The sequence below is a fragment of the Neopsephotus bourkii genome, unplaced genomic scaffold, assembly GCF_033783945.1.
Source record: "Neopsephotus bourkii isolate Nb327-2 ecotype Australia unplaced genomic scaffold, CSIRO-AGI_Nbou_v1 NB_107, whole genome shotgun sequence".
NCBI classification, from domain to species: domain Eukaryota; kingdom Metazoa; phylum Chordata; class Aves; order Psittaciformes; family Psittacidae; genus Neopsephotus; species Neopsephotus bourkii.
This window is the reverse complement of record NW_026900624.1, coordinates 15,952,226-15,970,553: the sequence shown is the minus strand read 5'-3', so window position 1 is coordinate 15,970,553 and position 18,328 is coordinate 15,952,226. Positions and strand designations below refer to the sequence as shown.

At 46.9% G+C, this 18,328-nt stretch overlaps 1 protein-coding gene across 7 annotated transcripts in view; it reads left to right on the top strand.

The window, feature by feature from the left end:
- Positions 1–18,328, top strand: part of CACNA1I (calcium voltage-gated channel subunit alpha1 I) — a 152,332-nt gene that overhangs the window by 118,191 nt on the left and 15,813 nt on the right. For 5 of the 7 annotated variants that reach the window (XM_061363959.1, XM_061363949.1, XM_061363919.1 and 2 more), the window contains 16 exons: positions 2,269–2,420; positions 3,021–3,206; positions 3,882–3,999; positions 4,490–4,645; positions 5,083–5,173; positions 7,104–7,306; positions 8,478–8,894; positions 9,027–9,127; positions 10,167–10,290; positions 11,119–11,187; positions 12,105–12,289; positions 12,619–12,745; positions 13,832–13,957; positions 14,527–14,616; positions 15,645–15,864; positions 16,894–17,045. In XM_061363959.1, coding sequence (XP_061219943.1) covers positions 2,269–2,420; positions 3,021–3,206; positions 3,882–3,999; positions 4,490–4,645; positions 5,083–5,173; positions 7,104–7,306; positions 8,478–8,894; positions 9,027–9,127; positions 10,167–10,290; positions 11,119–11,187; positions 12,105–12,289; positions 12,619–12,745; positions 13,832–13,957; positions 14,527–14,616; positions 15,645–15,864; positions 16,894–17,045 — 2,517 coding nt within the window. The remainder of the gene's footprint in view (positions 1–2,268; positions 2,421–3,020; positions 3,207–3,881; positions 4,000–4,489; positions 4,646–5,082; positions 5,174–7,103; positions 7,307–8,477; positions 8,895–9,026; positions 9,128–10,166; positions 10,291–11,118; positions 11,188–12,104; positions 12,290–12,618; positions 12,746–13,831; positions 13,958–14,526; positions 14,617–15,644; positions 15,865–16,893; positions 17,046–18,328) is intronic. The other 2 variants (XM_061363938.1, XM_061363928.1) reach the window with 1 other exon arrangement.

Genomic DNA, 18,328 nt, shown 5'->3' with positions numbered 1-18,328 from the left:
TCATGTTCCCAGCAAGTGTCATTATTGGCTGGCTCTCCACGAAGTAATCTTCATCTCTCCCTTCTTATGTGCACTTGCTTTTTGTTTCTCTCTCTTCAGTCTTATTTCCCCTTCTTCCCCCCCTCCTTTTCAGGATGGTTTTGTTATTCAAATATAATTATGGATGGAAATTGAGCCATCTCCTTTATTTTAAAGAAATAGAGTATTTCAATAAAAATCTGCAATAAGGAGTGCAAGAAATCAGCAAAGGGTATGGAAAGCCACAGAAGTGAGGAGCAGTTTCCAGTTCATTTACTCACCTGGGAGGATCTGGACCCATGGGGGTCCCAGAGAAGGGGTTAAAACAGCCCCCTGCTTCAGGGGGAGGGTCAGGCCGAGAGCTACATTCCTTTCTCACTTCACCTTCCAACAGATGAGTAACGGGTACAGCCAACACAAAGGCTGCTCTTCAGTAAAACAGCAATTTTGCAGTCCTCAGGTAGAGACCATGACTGCTGTTCTAGTGGGCACTAATAACGAGCTCATGGTAAAAGTGCTGGTTCTGACCTGCAGGGACTGATTTTTCATTTCTGCAGTGCCAGGAATGTGTGTCCTCTCTTGCCCCAAACACCAGGCTTTTACAGGTTTGTTCCCATCCTTTTTACGTGATGCTTAAAAGAGTGGTCCACACATAACTCAGACAGACCAACATGAAGGAAGTAAGAAGTCTTCAACCACCTTTTCAGCATGGGTATCTGAACAGTGAGAACAGTACTGCCTGCTACCATAGAGCCTGGATCAGACCCACCTTGAAGGCTTGGAGCTGGGGCTCATTGGCACAGTACATTAAACATCAAATATGTAAACTTGTCTGAGGTATGACATAACTACTTCAAGGTAAACATGGAAATTTTGGCCAGAGGAGCCCTGAAGAAGTGCCTTGGAGCTGCCATACCTTGTTCCTCTGCTTGGGAAGATGGCACACCTTCATCTGGAGCAGGTCCCCCTCAGGTGCTGCTTGGGAAGGTGATGTCCAGCATCAAGTTAATTGCCCTAGCAGTCTCATGCAGTCGGAAGACCATGGTTTGCCTAGCTTGGCTCCAAGATGCAACCCATTATACTGGGAGGAAGTTTTTCTCTCACTTGTTCAAGACCTCAGCCCTCACTGTTTGGCCTGGTGCAGTCCTAGTCCCTGGGTGAGAAGTGCTTTGAGCAGGTGAGTCCATTCCAAATTCAGTCTACCTCTGTTTCACAGCGATGGCAAGATCCTGACATCCCTCATCAAAGATATCAGTGCAGCCTCTGTTTCCCTCTGGAGCAACATTTCATTCCTGAGGAAACAGTCTAGACCCATTCCTGACCTTGTTAGGGAAGTTTCCAAGGCTGCACACACTGAAGAAAAACTCATTAATTCAGAAAACAAAAGGAGGAGTAATTTAATTTGCTCAGACTTGTTCCACTGATGGAGTCATTAAAACACTTTCTTTCATATGCACAAACACATCGGTCTCTGCTGGAGAAAGCTGTATCACTGGGGCTGAAAGAAGGGTCAGATTGCCTTCTTTTTTTTTTTTCCTATTTTCCTTTTTTTTTCCTGGAGTTCATTTTTCTCTTTTTCTCACTCTTTCCTGCTCTTCCTCTCCCTTATAGACAGGTAATTATTGAGACTACTTTAAGGATAGAGGCATGAGAAAAGGCTGCTGGAGCAAGAACAGAGAACTAATGTATATGAAGGATTTAGTGGGAAGTGGGGGAAAGAAAAATGATAAAGACAAAAATAGAGGGAAAAGGGGTGGAGAAGTGCAGTGAGATTTAGAGGAAGATGGGGAACTGTTTTCCTATCATTCAAACATTTTCAGAATGACAGCAAAAGAATGTTCTAGCTGCATGTGGAAACCTCAGAGGAAGAAGTCCTTGAAGAAAGAGGGGCCCACAGATCAGCACTTTTGCCCTGCTTAAGAAAAACACTCAAATTCTTTGCACAAATAAAGCAGCCTTTAGCTGGGTGTGCAGTGGGATGTGGGAGACACTTGGTCAGCTTTGTCTGTGTAAATGGCTGTGGGGCTCCTGACCATCTGTAGTGAAAGAATTTGTTAGATACGTAATCTAGGATGAAGGTAGTAAATGTGCAAAGGATTTGGTGTGCAAGTGGTTCTATCCAGCTCTAATCTCACCCATGGAAGCCTCACAGCTCCCTACGAAGCCTGTCCCCTGGGAAGGGTGGCACTTTATTTCCCATAATTTCAGGGTTCTTTCAGTTCTGACTCTCTGAATTTGCTTTTTGTCCAGCCAGAGGAATTGACCAACATCTTGGAGATCAGCAACGTTGTCTTCACGAGCATGTTTGCCCTGGAGATGATCCTGAAACTTGCTGCTTTTGGTCTCTTTGATTACCTCCGCAACCCCTACAACATCTTTGACAGTATCATCGTCATCATCAGGTGACAAGGGCCATGGGGATCAACTGAAATATTCATAGAAAAGAATTCCAAAGAGCTTGCACATTTCCATGTGCCTTTTCAAAAGGATTTAGCACCTATACTAGGAGGAGCTGAACTGATGCACAAGACCAGGAATAGGGAGAACAAGATGTCTTTTCCCAATATTTGGTGAATCACCCTAGGCAAGCCCATAGCATTTCTGCCCCTCAGTTCTCTCCTCTGTAGAATGGAGGCAATTGTGATTGCCTTGTAAATCCACAACAAATATTAGCTGTGAGATATTAAAAAAACGTTTAATGTGTGATAGAAGAACCTGTCTTTCTGGAATTTAATGCTGCAGTCCCTTCCTCACTCCTGTAACATGCAGTGCCATGTTCATCTGAAGGGAGAAATGCAGCTTTCTATATATAAGTACATGCTTATAGTATATGCTTCTAATTCTGTCTTGCTCAAACAGATTTTCCTTCTGATCCCTCTATATTTGCTGCCAATGTAGAGGTGAAAACTAGGATTAGCATTGTTTTTTTCTCTCTGTCTTCTGTTCATTCACTTGTCTTTCATTTTGTTCCTTGTACTCCTTTGTGCCTCTCTGGGGCATAGCATCTGGGAGATCATTGGCCAGGCAGATGGGGGGCTCTCTGTGCTGAGGACTTTCCGTCTCCTGCGGGTGCTGAAGCTGGTGCGTTTCATGCCCGCACTGCGCCGACAGCTTGTGGTGCTGATGAAGACTATGGACAACGTAGCCACCTTCTGCATGCTCCTCATGCTCTTCATCTTTATATTCAGGTGAGGAGGTAGTTAGTTGCCTCACAGTGTTTTGGAGGGGCACTGCACGGCTCATGTGGACAGCAACTTCAGAGCATGATTGCATGACTCATCTTGTTCATTGCTCTAGGCTCAGGCAGCAGTGACAAACACTTATTTGTTCATAAGGGCTGAGGTTACTGCTGCACTAAATTGGGCTCAGCAGCTGAAGATTTGGCCTGGATGGGTTGGAGAAATACTGCCACCAAATGCACATGCTGAGCATCATGTCCCATCATAGGATAGGTGAAGTCTCTTGGTAATCAGCACTGGCTGCAGGAAGAGTTCAGACTGGAGGCTGACTGGCAGAAAGGTGGCAGGAAGCTACCAAGGAAGTTCATCAGATGCAGTGGTGGGGAAATGAAGAAAAATGAAAGCAAATGAGAATGATGAAGAGAGCAGAACTGAAGAACAATTTAGTGGGAATAGCTCTGAAGCAGTACAGGTGGAAAGCAAGGGGTTTTGGTGAGTTATAGGGGTGTGATACGCAGCTCCTTCTTCACAGATAGGTCCCGAAAGTCTGGCTGTGTTGTTCTACCCCTCACTTTTTTGGCGTTACATTAAATTGTTGGGAAGGAAAAAGAATAACTCTGATGAGCTCGTTGTGATGGAAGAGGCATTTATGTTTGACACTATCTCCACTTCTTGTCCCAACAGCATTCTGGGAATGCACATATTTGGTTGCAAGTTCAGCCTCAGGACAGACACAGGAGATACAGTTCCTGATCGGAAGAATTTTGACTCCCTGCTGTGGGCCATTGTCACCGTCTTCCAAGTAAGCCCACTTTTCTCTCTATGGGTGAGCCAGGGCAAAGTGAAGAGGATGAGGAGGTGCTTTTTTTCATTGAGGTGTGTTGCACTTGCTCCTAACAGCACTAAGGGCCACACAAAAGCCTCTGGCCTGTGATGTTTGGAGGAGGAACAACTGCGTGCTGTAACCAACCAACTGGTATATCTCTCAGACAGAGATGCTCCTACTTCCCTAGGAGACAGTTTGCAAATATCACCACTGTGTAGCAACTCCCATATTTAACTCCATCACCTCAGAACATGACTGTCCTTACAGTTGCTCTTGTTTCTTCTTTACTCAGCTAAAACTATTGGGCACTACCCCAGCTGGACAGTGACAGGGGACAGTGTGTGTATGGTTATGGGGAAGTTAAGGGGCCTATGTCGTCCTGATGCATATCCTTTCACTGTCCTTTTCTGAGAATCCCCTTTGAGTTCTTCCTGCATGTTTATGTGGCCTCTGTTCCTGGTTGTAGATCCTAACCCAGGAGGACTGGAATGTTGTGCTCTATAATGGCATGGCCTCCACCTCACCATGGGCATCCCTCTACTTTGTGGCTCTCATGACATTTGGCAATTACGTCCTCTTCAATCTGCTGGTGGCTATTCTTGTGGAAGGGTTCCAGGCTGAGGTGAGTTGCCACTGAGCCCTCATCAGGAGAAACAGAGGTACTGAGGTACTAAGGACCTTTGAGGGTGCTGGGGTGGAGGACTTCCAAAGTATCACACTTCTGTCATTTCCCTTGTAAAGTTCAGGGTAGGCCTCATTAAAAAAAACAACCCAAACCAACAGTATTAATTCTTGCAAGGAAAGAGACAAGCCCTTTGGAAGAGAGCTCACAATTTCCACCCTGTGCAACAGACCCTATCCTACCAGTGTGAGTCCTTTGTCCCTCCAAAAGCACGAGCGCAGTATGTCAGCCATCTCAGGTCATGTGAGACTTTTTCCAATGATCACATTGATGCCTGGCTGCCAAGGAGTGTTTTACAGTTGTTCCAGCAACAAAAGACAAGAACAAACAGTCTTTTCTGTTCATTAGTTCCCAACGTCTAAATTTGTGTGTTTCAGGGCGATGCCAACCGGTCATACTCAGATGAAGATCAGAGTTCATCAAACATGGATGAGTTAGATCAGTTCCAAGAGGCCGAGGAAGGCTCAGGTACAGTAGTTCAAACAGCCATATTTGCTTATGTCTCATTGTTTAGTGAGAAGTCTGAAAGCAGATTGTGCAGAAAATTTACTCTAATCTCCAAGAATTTACAGTTTTCATTTTGAACTTCATGCTAGTCTGTGGTGTTATCTGCAGAAAAACAGAGCTGTGATGGCATCCTGAAGAATGTGGTAGCTAAAGGGAGCAGTTCCTGAATGACCAACAGAACAGAAACTAGGGGTTGAGGAGTAGGACTGTCCCTGCTTAGCTTCAGGGGCATCATTTAAGGAATACTTGTGTCAATATCTTGGACCCACATTTGGATAGGGGATACCAACACTTTAAAAAGGACTCGGACAAATCTGGAAGTCTTGTCTTATTGCAAGAGGTAATGAAGCTTAGAGAAACCAGAGGAGTGACTTGATCACACATGCTGTAAGTGTCAAACATAAGGAGACATTTCTGATGGTAGATGGCTCTTTAATTGAGAAGAAAAAGCATAATGAGATTGTAAAGGTTGGAAGCTGAAGCTAGGCAAATTCAGACTGAAAAAAGACACATATTTTTAAGAAAAGATAATTAACTGTCGGAACATCCTGCCTACAGACTGACAGGTAAGGTCTCCACCCCTCAAAGTCTTTCCTTGAAGACTGCAAGTCTTTGTGCAAGAGGTATTGTACTTCATGCAGGACTGTGTGGCAGGGAGCAGCAAGAGTAGCTTGCTCTGTGATGGATGGTGAGCAAGGAGCTGAGGTGGTGGGGGCAGCCAGGCAGGAGGGCAGGGATCACACTGACAAAGGCACGGTACATATACAAGGTGAGCAGAGCAGATCTGTTGACACTAGTGAGGGTCAGCCAGCAGTTCAGTGATTGCGAGGCAAGTCCACAGTGGTGAGGCGGGTCTGAGGCCAAGCCAGAAAGTCCAGTCAGCAAGACAAGATTGGGATCAGCAAGGTGCAAGAACAAGCACAAGCCTGCTCACAGCATAACCCAGAGAAGGGCCACAAACACAGGTCTGAGCTCAAATGCAGCTCCCACAAGGAGCAGTGGCTCTAGTGCTGGCTTGTCACAGCTCTTTATGGCAACTTAGCTGTTTTCACAGCAGTGCAATCCTGGGTTACATGGCTGCACCATATCAGAGCATACTTTGAATATAAGCAGCCAAACCCACAGGAGGGCATATAGGGAAGTGGTTATGGAGCCTGCTGCTACACTCATGGATGTGACACTGTGTGCAGGAGAGTATATGTGAATTTCATCAAAACAGAGATGATTTTTCCAGTCCTTTCAGGCATTAAAATCCAGGACCCCATCCTCTCCACCCATCTTGACAAATGTTGATGGTCATCCACAGTGCCTAACATACCCCTCAGAGGTATCTTGGACCTTCAAGGTCAATGATGAATCATTTGAAGAGGTCCAGTGTAGTAGGATAGCCTGGGTTGAAGAGTATGATTGCACGGATTTAAAGACGACCCCGATACGTGGATGGCTGCAGATCTCCTCACATCTTAGTCTCTTCCTCAGTGTCTCAGCTTAACTGCTTTAAATGGCCAATCTGACAGTATTTGCTCAGGCCTGAAGATGCAGGTGTCTGTTCTTGGCATGCAGAAGCACACACTCTTCCTCTTGCTGCCAGGGTTTGACTTCTTGCTGTGGCCATCAGCCTGAGCCTGCCTGATCAGCACTCTGCTTCTTTGCCTGTCCCCAAGGACTGCTGCTGTCAGTTTGGGGGGCTGAGGTGATTACTTCAAAGTCTTCTCAGTTTTTGCTACAATATCCTAAATCAGAAGGAATCCATGTTGATTGATGCGAAACAGGTAATATTCTGCTAGGTGCTGCTAACATGCTAAACAGCTTAGACACCAAAACAGTCACTGGGTAGTGAGGAACCCACCTTCTTCCTCTCTCTTTCTTCTTTCTGCATCTTTCCACTCAGATCCCAAGCTCTGTGCAATTCCTGTGACACCTAATGGTCACTTGGACCCATCCTTGCCCTCTTCCAACCCACCACTGGCTGCTGGGGATGTCACCAACTCTTCGCGCAATTCCCTGCAGCCTGACCAGATCCATGTTGCTGTCAGCTCCCGGAAGAGCAGTGTGATGTCCCTGGGGAGAATGACCTACGACCAGCGATCCTTGGTGAGTGACTAGAAATGTGCTGTACCCATCTTTTGAAGTCCAAGCACTCTGTTGTCTTTCTGTCCATCAGCTGGAGATTGCTGTGGAGGATTGCACTGCTGCTGTAGACTTCAAACACAAGCACATTGCCTATTTTTAGGAAGCCAGGTCGGTCACATTATTTATCTACATTTCCAGATTATTAATTTCCAGGTTGCTGACCTATATACCATTGAGTGTGGGAAATTCAGCTCTTTTATATTCCTCTGGCGGGAGAGGAGGAACAGCAAGAAGACAGAGTCTTCTTCTTAGAGTGAAACATGTTTTGTCCCCTTGCTCTTTCCTTGTTTTCCTAGAGCACAGGATACAAAATGATGCCATGGGTGAGTTAAAGGCATAGGAATAACTGGGTGATGCCAAAACTGTCAAGTCCCACAACATATGAGTTTTATGGAAGATTTTGTAACAGTGAAGAGAAAACTCATGAATTGAAGCTCCCCGTAGTAGGCCCGGCTGCCCCTTAATGCTTCCCCAAGCACTGCTGGCTGTCTAGCCAATGCATCTCAGACTTACCCACTTTGTAACATCAGCTTCTGGGCTTTCCGCTAAAACACACAGCTTTGGGGGTTGCATCAGTGCTCAGAGGATTCATACCCCTGTTATTTCTAAACAGGGAGAGCTGGCAGCCACATACTACATGATAAGTTACTGATGTGGTTGGACTGGACTGTAACCAACAAGCCTGTTTCTCTTGTTTCTTCCTTTTGCTAAGACTGAACTCAAAGGCAGTATGTCAGATTATCCATCACCCTGTACCTTGCGTTATCCTTTACCCCAGGGCAGTGTAAAAAGCTGCCAATGAGATTTTCGGAGAGCTTTAGTCTTGCTCTGTGCAGGTGTAACAACATCAGGCACCTGGCCTTTGCCTTTGTTATTTACCTTCCCCCAAAGCGCTTTGCACACAGATGGTGCTATAAAGTAATCGTGGTCAACAACATTGCTAACTCATTATTGATTTATTGTCAGATTTACAATGATTGCTGCTAAATTCCCACCATGCAACTTCCTCAAAGGCTGAAAAATCATAACCTCCTGGCTTAGGAGGCTAGGGAGAAGCCTGTGATCTGAAATAGGATCGCATGCTCTCTCCTTGTGCCCAGAGTCTCTGAAACCCCGTCCTACTGTCTTACAGTCCAGCTCTCGCAGTTCCTACTATGGTGCCTGGGGCTGCAGTGGAGCCTGGGGGAGTCGTCGCTCCAGCTGGAACAGCCTGGCCAGGGGACACAGCCTGAAGCACAAACCTCCCTCTGCTGAGCATGAATCCCTCCTGTCTGGGGAAAGACACAGGGTGGCAGATGGGGACCCAGATAGGACGGGAAGGGTGTTTCATCACCGCCGGACCCTCTCGCTGGACAACAAAGGCTCCTGTGACCTGCTGGAGTTGGCCTCTGTCCCATCTGGCCACAGAGTGACCCATAAGCTGGGAGCAGCATCTGGGGCTGGTGAGCATCAAGACTGCAATGGCAAAATGCCCAGTATTGCCAAAGAGATCTTCCCAAAGATGAACAACCGCAAGGAACGGGGAGAGGATGATGAAGAGATAGATTATGTGAGTATGTGGGTGGAAGGAACCTGGGGTTACACCACAGTGCTGTTGGAAACCACAAATCCATCTTCAAGTTCAGCCTCCCTACCATGTGAAAGGTAATCAGTGGCACTTGCTTCTGCTGTGTCTCTCCAGACCCTGTGCTTTCGCATCCGGAAGATGATGGAAGTCTATAAGCCAGACTGGTGTGAGTTACGGGAAGACTGGTCCATATATCTCTTCTCTCCGCAAAACAGGTTTGTGCAGTTTTTGCCATTAGAGGGTTGAAAAATGGGGCAGATTCTATTGCCAGGCTGGCCACATCCCCAGATCTGCATGTTGGGTTGCAACTTTAAACTTGCCAGCTGGGCAAGCTGTGTTTTAACTTCTCTATCCCCACTTCTACAACAGCTTTCTTCCTTGATTATGTAGATGAAAGAAAGGATGAGAATCCTAAATAGTCACTGTGATTTTCCCACCCTTTGGAACATCCCATTTTTATTTTGTGTAATTGTAAATATTTATAGCAAAGCAAGGCAGGGAATACTAACATTAACCCAAAAAGGAGAAGGAAAGTATCATTAACAACTACATAATACTGATATTTCCTCCCCTGCTACCAGAACAGTCTCTCCATTTCATTTTCAGTCCCAGTACCAACTTATCAACGGTTGTATCACACCTTTTAGGACAAAGTTAGGATTCTTCTTGCCTGAAAAAAAGAAACTTGGGATAGATTCTTCCTGCTAATTTCCCCACCAGGAGAAAATGTCTATCTACCCCAGCCAACAGTATTCTCATCCGTGTGTAAAGAATGTTTAATTACAGGTCATGATGGAGAACTCCTTGCTCTGTGTGACACCTAAGATTATGGACAAAGGTGTCTTTCAGAGTGGAGAGAAGTGAGGTCCTCATGACTTCTAACCTACCTGCCTCTCCTCAGCTTTCATCCTGTGGCCTCTTTGCCTCATGGTTTCTTCCCCTGTTTGGGAGAAAAAAATGAAACTCAGCCTCTTCTCTACAGGACAAGAGAGGAGCACAGAGCCATAGTGGTTAGGAAACCACTGGTGCAATAGATGAGGGCTCAGCTCCTTGCTCTGCGCTTGCTCTGCTTCAGGCTCCCTGTGTGACTGTGGGCCACCTTGTGATATTGCCATGGCAAGGGACATGAATATCGGTGGTAGGAAAGTTGCTATGTCAGAGTCCAGTTTTGGCCAGACCTCTCAATTCTCTGTCCTCACAGCTCCTAACTTTGCTCTGCCCAAGGCACAGTTGCCTACTAGAACTCTCTTGCAGGTTTCGCCTCCTCTGCCAAACGGTCATTGCTCACAGGCTCTTTGACTATGTTGTGCTGGCCTTCATCTTCCTGAACTGCATCACCATTGCCCTGGAGAGACCACAGATTGAACACAGAAGTACGGTGAGCAACTTTTCCTCTAACCAGCTTTTTAGCACGACATTTAACAGAGGTTTGTAAGTGTTCCTGGCATTGTTATGACCGCTGGAAGAACTTCAGCAATAAAGACCAGCTCCCTTTCATCTATTCAAATGCCTAAGTATTAATCATCATATAGTGTGTGCTTCCCCTGCAGGGTTTTATAACAAGGCAACCCACTTTATAATACAGTAATCCTAGTTCCCTCCCTCTTGGACAGTGAGTCCTCCAGGCACCTGCAATTAAGAGATGACTGGCAAAAGGGACAGGAACTGGGAACTAAAAGACACAAGTAACTTTCATTCTGCAGGAATGGCATGCCATCATTCATGTATTCTGCTTTTGAGCTATGGCTCAAGATGGAGATAGCTCAAGCAGGCAAGCGAAGTGGCTTTTTCTGCACGTCTGCCTTAGCTGAGCCCCAGACTCCACTGCACTTACACACAATCCAGTGTTCAGTGCTCAGCTGCTCTTCAGGAAGGAGTTCCAGGACATTGCAGCAGGTCAGGGCCAAGCAGTGCTAGCAAACAGTGCCTTGAAAACAGATGTTCAGGATGCATTGCAAATCCCATCCACTGTGCTCTTGCAGACTTGCATAGGATCCTGTCCCAGCTGTGGCACAGGGCTGTTCCAAGGTGTATGAGCTCAAAGCTGCACATCACTGACCTTTGCCAAGGGCACATCTCTTATTTCCCCAACTTTCAGAACCTCCCCAGGAAAGCAAAATATATTGAGTTCATTGGAGGGACCTGACAAAGTAACAAGAACTCAAGACATATTTAAGGACTTTCTCTGTTTGTTTGTTTTTTCTAGGAGAGAATCTTTCTCACTGTGTCCAACTACATTTTCACAGCAATTTTTGTAGCTGAAATGACACTGAAGGTAAGTTACTGGAGATGGACAGCTCAGAGCCTTTTCCTAGTGTCAGGAACATGGTTTGCCTTTGGTCAGCGCACTTTAAAAATGTCCCATCTTTTTAAGTGTGCCAGTCCTTCCCTCTGCTTTGGTAAAGGCAGATACTACTTGGAGTTGAGTTCTTCCTTGTCAGGTGTGGAAGGGATGTTTATCCTAGGCTTTAAATCCAAAGGGATGTTAGTATATGGGAGGAATAGCTGGTCTTCAGGTATGGATTTTGTAATGTTGTCAAATGTCCATTCCTGCAAGAATGGGGGAAATAACAACTATATTAATAACATGCTCTTAGTTGAGATAATTATTCAGTAGGTGCCTAAATACTTTTCAACAATGGAGAAAACTTGTTATTCCCCTTTTGTGTTTGGGAAAGAGTCCTAAAACTGGGCACCTGAAATTAACCCCCTAAAATTCATATCTGAATTATGGCCACAATTTACAGGGTATTCAGCTTTCCCCAAAACCAGAGATTTCTGTAGCACTTACTGGTGTTGAGAACTCCTGAGAATCAAACTACCCCCTTAAGAACCAAAGTATGGGTTTTGGTGCTCGATTTTACCTCCCAGGTGATCTCTGATCTGGGAGACTTCTCCCAGGTCTGTGGTATAACAGGGGAAAGTTTTCTGCACGTTCCCTACGGTGTCCTGCTCCTCAGAGAGGCAAAGGAAAGGTGAGAAGACACCATGGCCCTATTATTTCTGGAGTTACGTGCCACCACTTTCCCCAAAGACATTTTCTTTCATAGCCTTCCAGATGAAAGATGACACTTTGGTGTCACGTGGAGTTGATAACTGTTCTCCATCCTCCCCCTCTCTCTACAGTGGCCCTCTATCAGGGTAACATGGAGAGGAGCCATTTAACTCCCTCTCTTCTCCCTTCTCTTACAGGTAGTCTCTCTAGGCCTGTATTTTGGGGATCAGGCTTACCTCCGCAGCAGCTGGAACATCTTGGATGGCTTCTTGGTCTTCGTGTCTCTCATTGACATTGTGGTCTCAGTGGCCTCTGCTGGCGGAGCCAAAATCCTGGGGGTGCTGCGAGTCCTCCGGCTGCTGCGTACTTTGCGTCCCCTCCGGTCAGAGCCCCACTAAGCCCTGCTCAGCCCCCTTGTTCCCACCAGCCCTCCCCAGAAGGGTCTCAGAGTCAGCTCCAGCTGTGCCCAGCAAAGGGTGGTCTTTGACAAGCCATAAACCTCAGGGAGGTTCCCCTTATGGCTCTAGCCTTGGAGGTACCTAATCAGACAACCATGGCACAGAAGAGGCTTTTTGGTCACAGGAGAGTGATCCCCATAATGGGTCACTGGACAGGGAGAAAGAGGTCCATTTCTGCTGCTCAAAATGTTTAGCTTAGGCCAAACATCCCTGCCCTGTCCCTCTGTCATCCCTTCCTATCCTTCCCTTCCAGAGTTATCAGCCGAGCCCCTGGCCTGAAGCTGGTGGTGGAGACGCTCATTTCTTCCCTCAAGCCCATAGGAAACATTGTCCTCATTTGCTGTGCTTTCTTCATCATCTTTGGCATCCTGGGCGTGCAGGTAGGTTGTTACTACCCATTAAACTGCCCCTGTGCCCCTACCATGGGTGCCCATACCCCCACATGCTACAACAGTCACAGGGAGCCAAGCAGAGCAGGAATACAGGCAAACCAGGACATGTTCTACATCTGTCCTCCTCCATGAGGTGTATCCCACCATAATGTCCCTGCAGCATTTGGCAGGGACATCCAGGCACTCAATGAGTGTGGGCTTTGCTGGGTTTGCAAGACAGGAGTTGAAGCTTACACCTGGCAGGAGCTGGATCAGGGTTTGGGTCAGCATTACAGGGAGAGTCCAGGACTGGCAGAGCACAGGGCTCACTGGGCACATCCATGTCATACCACAAGATCAAGCAGCTCAGTACCTGCTTGCATGAACCCTGCCATCAGTCAGCTCCGTTCCTCTCCCTCACTCCGAGCCCTAAATCCACCCACAACCTTTTGTTTAATTTTTTTTTTTTTGTTTAATCCTCTTTATTTTCGGCTGTTGCATTGCAGAGGAGCAAGGGTGTGGGTGTTATTTCCATCTCAGGGAATGCGCTATACTTAGTCTGCTCTGATGCATCTGTACAAATGCACAATCCAGTACCTTCCATATGGGGAAAGGAGCCCTGGGCAGAAGAGCCACAGCAGTGCAGTGCAGCTTTGTGAAAAAGGGGTATCTGAGAAGCAGGGGATGTTTTTTTCTGGTTCTTTACCCTCAGATGAGGTCTTTTCCTATCAGATCTCTCAGTAACTGGGAAGCAGAGAAGGAAGATTACTCTTGGGGACTGAATAGATTTGTGGCTGTAATTGCACCCCAAAAGGCTGCACTAAAGGCTGCCAGATGGTAAGGGTATACAATCACTGCTAGCCTGAGGCAGTGAAGGAGGCTGAAAAGCCAGGTGTGGGTTTATGAGGCTGGCCCTGGCTCCTTAGCAGTGTTTGAGCTTTGCTTTGTGTTGCACTGGTGGTCCCCCCTACCTGTCACGCTACATGTGGCTTGCAGCCAAGGAGCCAACCCAACATCTCGGGAGCCTCTGCACATCCCAGGTAGCATGGAGAACCCTGTGGAGAAAGGGTCTGATGGGTCTCTCCTCTGCTGCAGCTCTTCAAAGGGAAGTTCTACCACTGCCTGGGAGTCGACATCAGGAACATCACCAACCGGTCTGACTGCGTGGCCGCTAACTACAAGTGGGTTCACCACAAATATAACTTTGACAACCTGGGACAGGTGAGTGTGCCCACAGCCTCTGTCTCTGATGGGAACCCAGCACAGAGTTCATTTCCTTCTATAGGTACCCCTCCTTGGGGCACAGTTGCAGTGCCTGGGAAGCCTGACCCCTGAGCAGTGGTTATTAAGCATGGGTATCCATGCAGAAGTAAAATGCGCTTGTAGTAAGCATAGGTAAAGCCCTTCCCAAATCTTCGTTCACGAAGTCAAGCCATCACACTCACACTCACCATGCAGAAGCTGTGTCACTAGTGGGTTGGAATCAGGATGATGCTTACAGGTTGCACAGAAAAGTGGTGGCAGCAGAGAACTTAATTTTCTTTTTCTTCCTGCTGTGAAGCAGATGTTCTTCACAACCTTTCTCCTCTGGTGGGTCTGCCTGCACATGGCTTCCTGTTCCCCCTCTTTTTCCTCCATGGGGGAAGAAGTAGGTTTTGATGTGTGCAGAGACACAGGCAGGAAGACAATTTCAACACTGTGTGTGCTAGAGTGTAAACCTATGATTTATTTTTTTTTCCCAGCCTGACAGATGCACCTGCTCCACATCTGCTTTTCTTTGTATGTTGCAGGCTCTGATGTCCCTCTTTGTTCTGGCTTCCAAGGATGGCTGGGTCAATATTATGTATAATGGACTAGACGCTGTGGCTGTTGACCAGCAGGTACGAAGGCTTCCTTGTGAAGGGACCTTTTTTCACTTTCCTCAGGCAGAAGCATGCTTTAATGTCCTGCTTCTGACACCTCCCTCAAAGCAGGAGTCCCTTCCATGGCCCTTCTGAATCTTTTGCTTACTGATTTGCAAGGGGTCAGGGTCATGCCTGGTCAATGCTGGGAAGTGCAGCTGTGGCTGTGCAAGTGGGTATTTGTGGTAATTCTCACCTTCTGCTGAGTTTGGATCTCACAGCAAGCCCTTATCTATTTGTAATGACCGAGCAAGAATGCCATGTGCCTGTCCAGGCATGTTGGCTCTCTTCTGGTCCACAGATGATTATTTTAATACCCTGTAAAGCAGGGACTATTGGGCTGATGCCACTGCATCCCCGTTCCTCTACTGCTAATGCAGTGATCTTGATAGTGTCCATTGTAGGCACTTGCCATGGGGTGCAGTACCACAGGCTTGAACCTCAGGTATGACGCTCCATTTACCTCTGAACCTTTGGACAAGGTGCACCACTGTTGGCTTTGTAGGCTTTTTTCCCCAGTCAAAGTCAGGGCCTCCTTTATCTCCAAGACTGCATGACATTTCTGTTCCATTCTCATTGCCATTTTGGTGGTGCATGAATGTGGTCTCGAGCCAAATTTGTCTCACATTTGTCCTCAAGCCAAATGTGTTCTCAGTGCCTGGGCCACCCATTTTACCATATACTGGTAAAGGTTGTATACTTTACACACATACTGATGTACTCAGCCTACAGCTGGGGTTGTGTCTGAATTACGGGTGACCATGCAGAAAGGACCGCAGAGATGGGACCTGGACTCCCTCTCATTCCATCGATTGCCAGCTGATGCCAAAATCCAGTCAACCAATCACAAGCTGCCTTGCCTGTAGTTCCAGCTCTTCCCAGCCCACTCCCCTGATTTCTATAGTTCCTCCCCAGCAGCTAATTACCATGGCAGGTCCCATTCCCATCGTTTCCATACAGTCACATACCCAACCAATTAACTGCCTCTGTTCTCCCTCCTCCTCCAGCCTGTGACCAACAACAACCCCTGGATGCTCCTCTACTTCATATCCTTCCTCCTCATTGTCAGCTTCTTTGTGCTTAACATGTTTGTGGGGGTGGTGGTGGAGAACTTCCACAAGTGCCGGCAGCACCAGGAGGCTGAGGAAGCACGCCGTCGGGAAGAGAAGCGCCTGCGCCGCCTGGAGAAGAAGCGAAGGAGTAAGGCACAGCCTAAGTGTTTGGTCGGTTCGTAGGCCAAGGTTTTCTAAGAAAAACCTTCTCCTCTTCTTTTTCTTTCACAACGGACTGGTCTCCGAATTGCATCGCTTGTGCCATGCTCTCAGCCTTCCTCCCCCTGCCACTGCTGTGTCACTACGCACCTCACCAAGGCGGTTTGGGGAAGAGGGGTGCCTGACAGTGCTGGGACTCTGGGGAAGCTGCTGGCATTTGAACACCCTGCCCCTTGTGAGATAACATGTACCAAAAATGCCCCTGTGCACATGCTGGCATGCACTGTCAAAATAGGACATACGTGCAGTGGTACACCTCCTGAGCTTTGGATAATCCCACCTGGGCTTCTGCACAACCCAGGTGGTGTTTGGGGGAAGATCTGGACAGACCATCCTTTGTGTTTAACCACATATATAAAGAAGAGGTGTTTTGTTCCTGGCTCTTTCTATCAGTGTTGTAGTGTCACTCCTTGGGTCCTGGACCCACTGTGATGAAGTAATCCCTCCTCCTGGTGTTCCCATGCTCTTCTGTATTACCTTCAGCCAAAAATTGCAAAAGCATACTTGCCCCTGGAAATCATCCTTACTACCCCAAACTGATGTTTTTCTTCCATTCACAGCCTGTGGGCATGCTTTCCCTTCCTCTGCTTCAGTTTTTCCCTCTCCTTGTGAGAACCTGGGGCCTCTCCTGGAACCATCTGCTCCCTTTTGTCATTTGTGATCTTAATTTGTCAAGACATGAAATGCTGATTTAGCACCATTCCCACGAACATAGACTAACAGATTTTCCTTCTAGCATTCCTTTCCTTGTCCTTTTTTGACTTCTTTTTCCCCACTTCTACTTTTCTTTTTTTTTTTTGAGTTTTTTTCCCTTCTTCCTGTGTCCCCTATATTTTACCTGTCCTTTTCTGTTCTTTCTCTATCCCACCTTTATTCCCTTTCCTTTCAACACCTATTACCACTCTTATGCCTGCCCCCTCATCAGTGTTTCTCTCTTTCTTCCAATTTCTTCCTAACTCTGCCCATCTCCCTCTTTCCACTGAAGAGGCGCAGCGTTTGCCGTACTATGCTACCTACTGCCCCATACGCCTCCTTATTCATTCGGTCTGCACCAGCCACTATCTGGACATCTTCATCACTTTCATCATCTGCCTCAACGTGGTCACTATGTCCTTGGAGCACTACAACCAACCTGTGGTGAGTGAGATCATGGAGATAAGCCCTGCCTCTAGTTATTATGTTGTTTTGCAACTGCTGTCTGATAACCACCAGCATAGGTAGGTCACTTGAGTGCCTCTAAAAAATACTGTTAAGAGTTGCAGGATTTAATCTAGTAGGCCAAGTTATGTGAACAGTTTCATATGTATTCATAAAGATAGCCCCTACTCAGACACTTGTTATCCATTAAAATTAATAGTGAGAAGGCATCTAAGCAAGAGTCTGGCCCCTGGAAAGCATGGTGCAATTAAGTCTCTGTGCTTTGTATTCTATCGTGGGATATGTGGGTCATCCAAATTTAGCTGCCTGGTCTGCTTTTTCTGTTCCCTGGATTCTAACAGGAGGAGTGATGGAAGCAGCAGTGTCCTGGGAGCTCCAGGTTTTGCATCAGATTTCCAAACGTTGGTACCATACGGCCTGAGCTGAGGGTACTAGAGTGGCTGGTTGTGTGTCATGGGATGAGATGTCTTCACCAAGCCACCTTTGTTCCATAAGACAAGCTGCAGGACCAAAGTGCTGAGCAGAGCTTCTTTCAGCTGCAGGGCGTGATGCTCAGTAAAGAGCCTTGAAGGCCAAATAAATGTTGTTCTTTTTTGGCTGGGGAAGACCATGTACCTCCCAGTGTTCCTGGCAAAGATATAGATGCCTTTGATGGAAAAAGAATGTATTCTGTACATGTCAAAGGAGATTTCTGCCTCAATATGTAGACAAAGTATTCATCATGCTATCTGTCCAGTGGTATTTAAGTTTTTGCTTCAGGAGACCCTTGGTTTAGGTGACAATTCTCATGTGCGAGCAGGTGCTATCCAAGTTAGTTCAGGCTTTGATCAAGAACTGAATCTGCCTGTCCTCATTCAAATCTACTGCCAGGCTCCTCTGTTTCTTGCCCATCTTGCCCAACTGCCCAGCTTTTATCTTGCCCTTGATGGTGCCCAGTTTTCCTCTGCAGGAACTCTCAACCTTTATCTGTTGTCATCCTCACATCAGGCTTCTGTTTCTGAGCAAGTCACTCCTTTTCATTACTCCTCAGCTCTTTTCCCTGGAATGCAGGTCCAGCCATGCCAGCCTCCTGTCAGTCTCTGCTAAGGAATCTTCCCAAGGTGCTTCGAACCCTTCTAGTAGAAAGTGCCACCAAATGCTGCCCACTGCTCACACTGGTCCTTGGTAGCGGAGAAGGGGCAGCACATACAAGAACCAGAAGCCCGACAGCTAAGAGATAGGACATATACCTGCCGCAGACCAAGGCACAGAGGGGTTTCCTC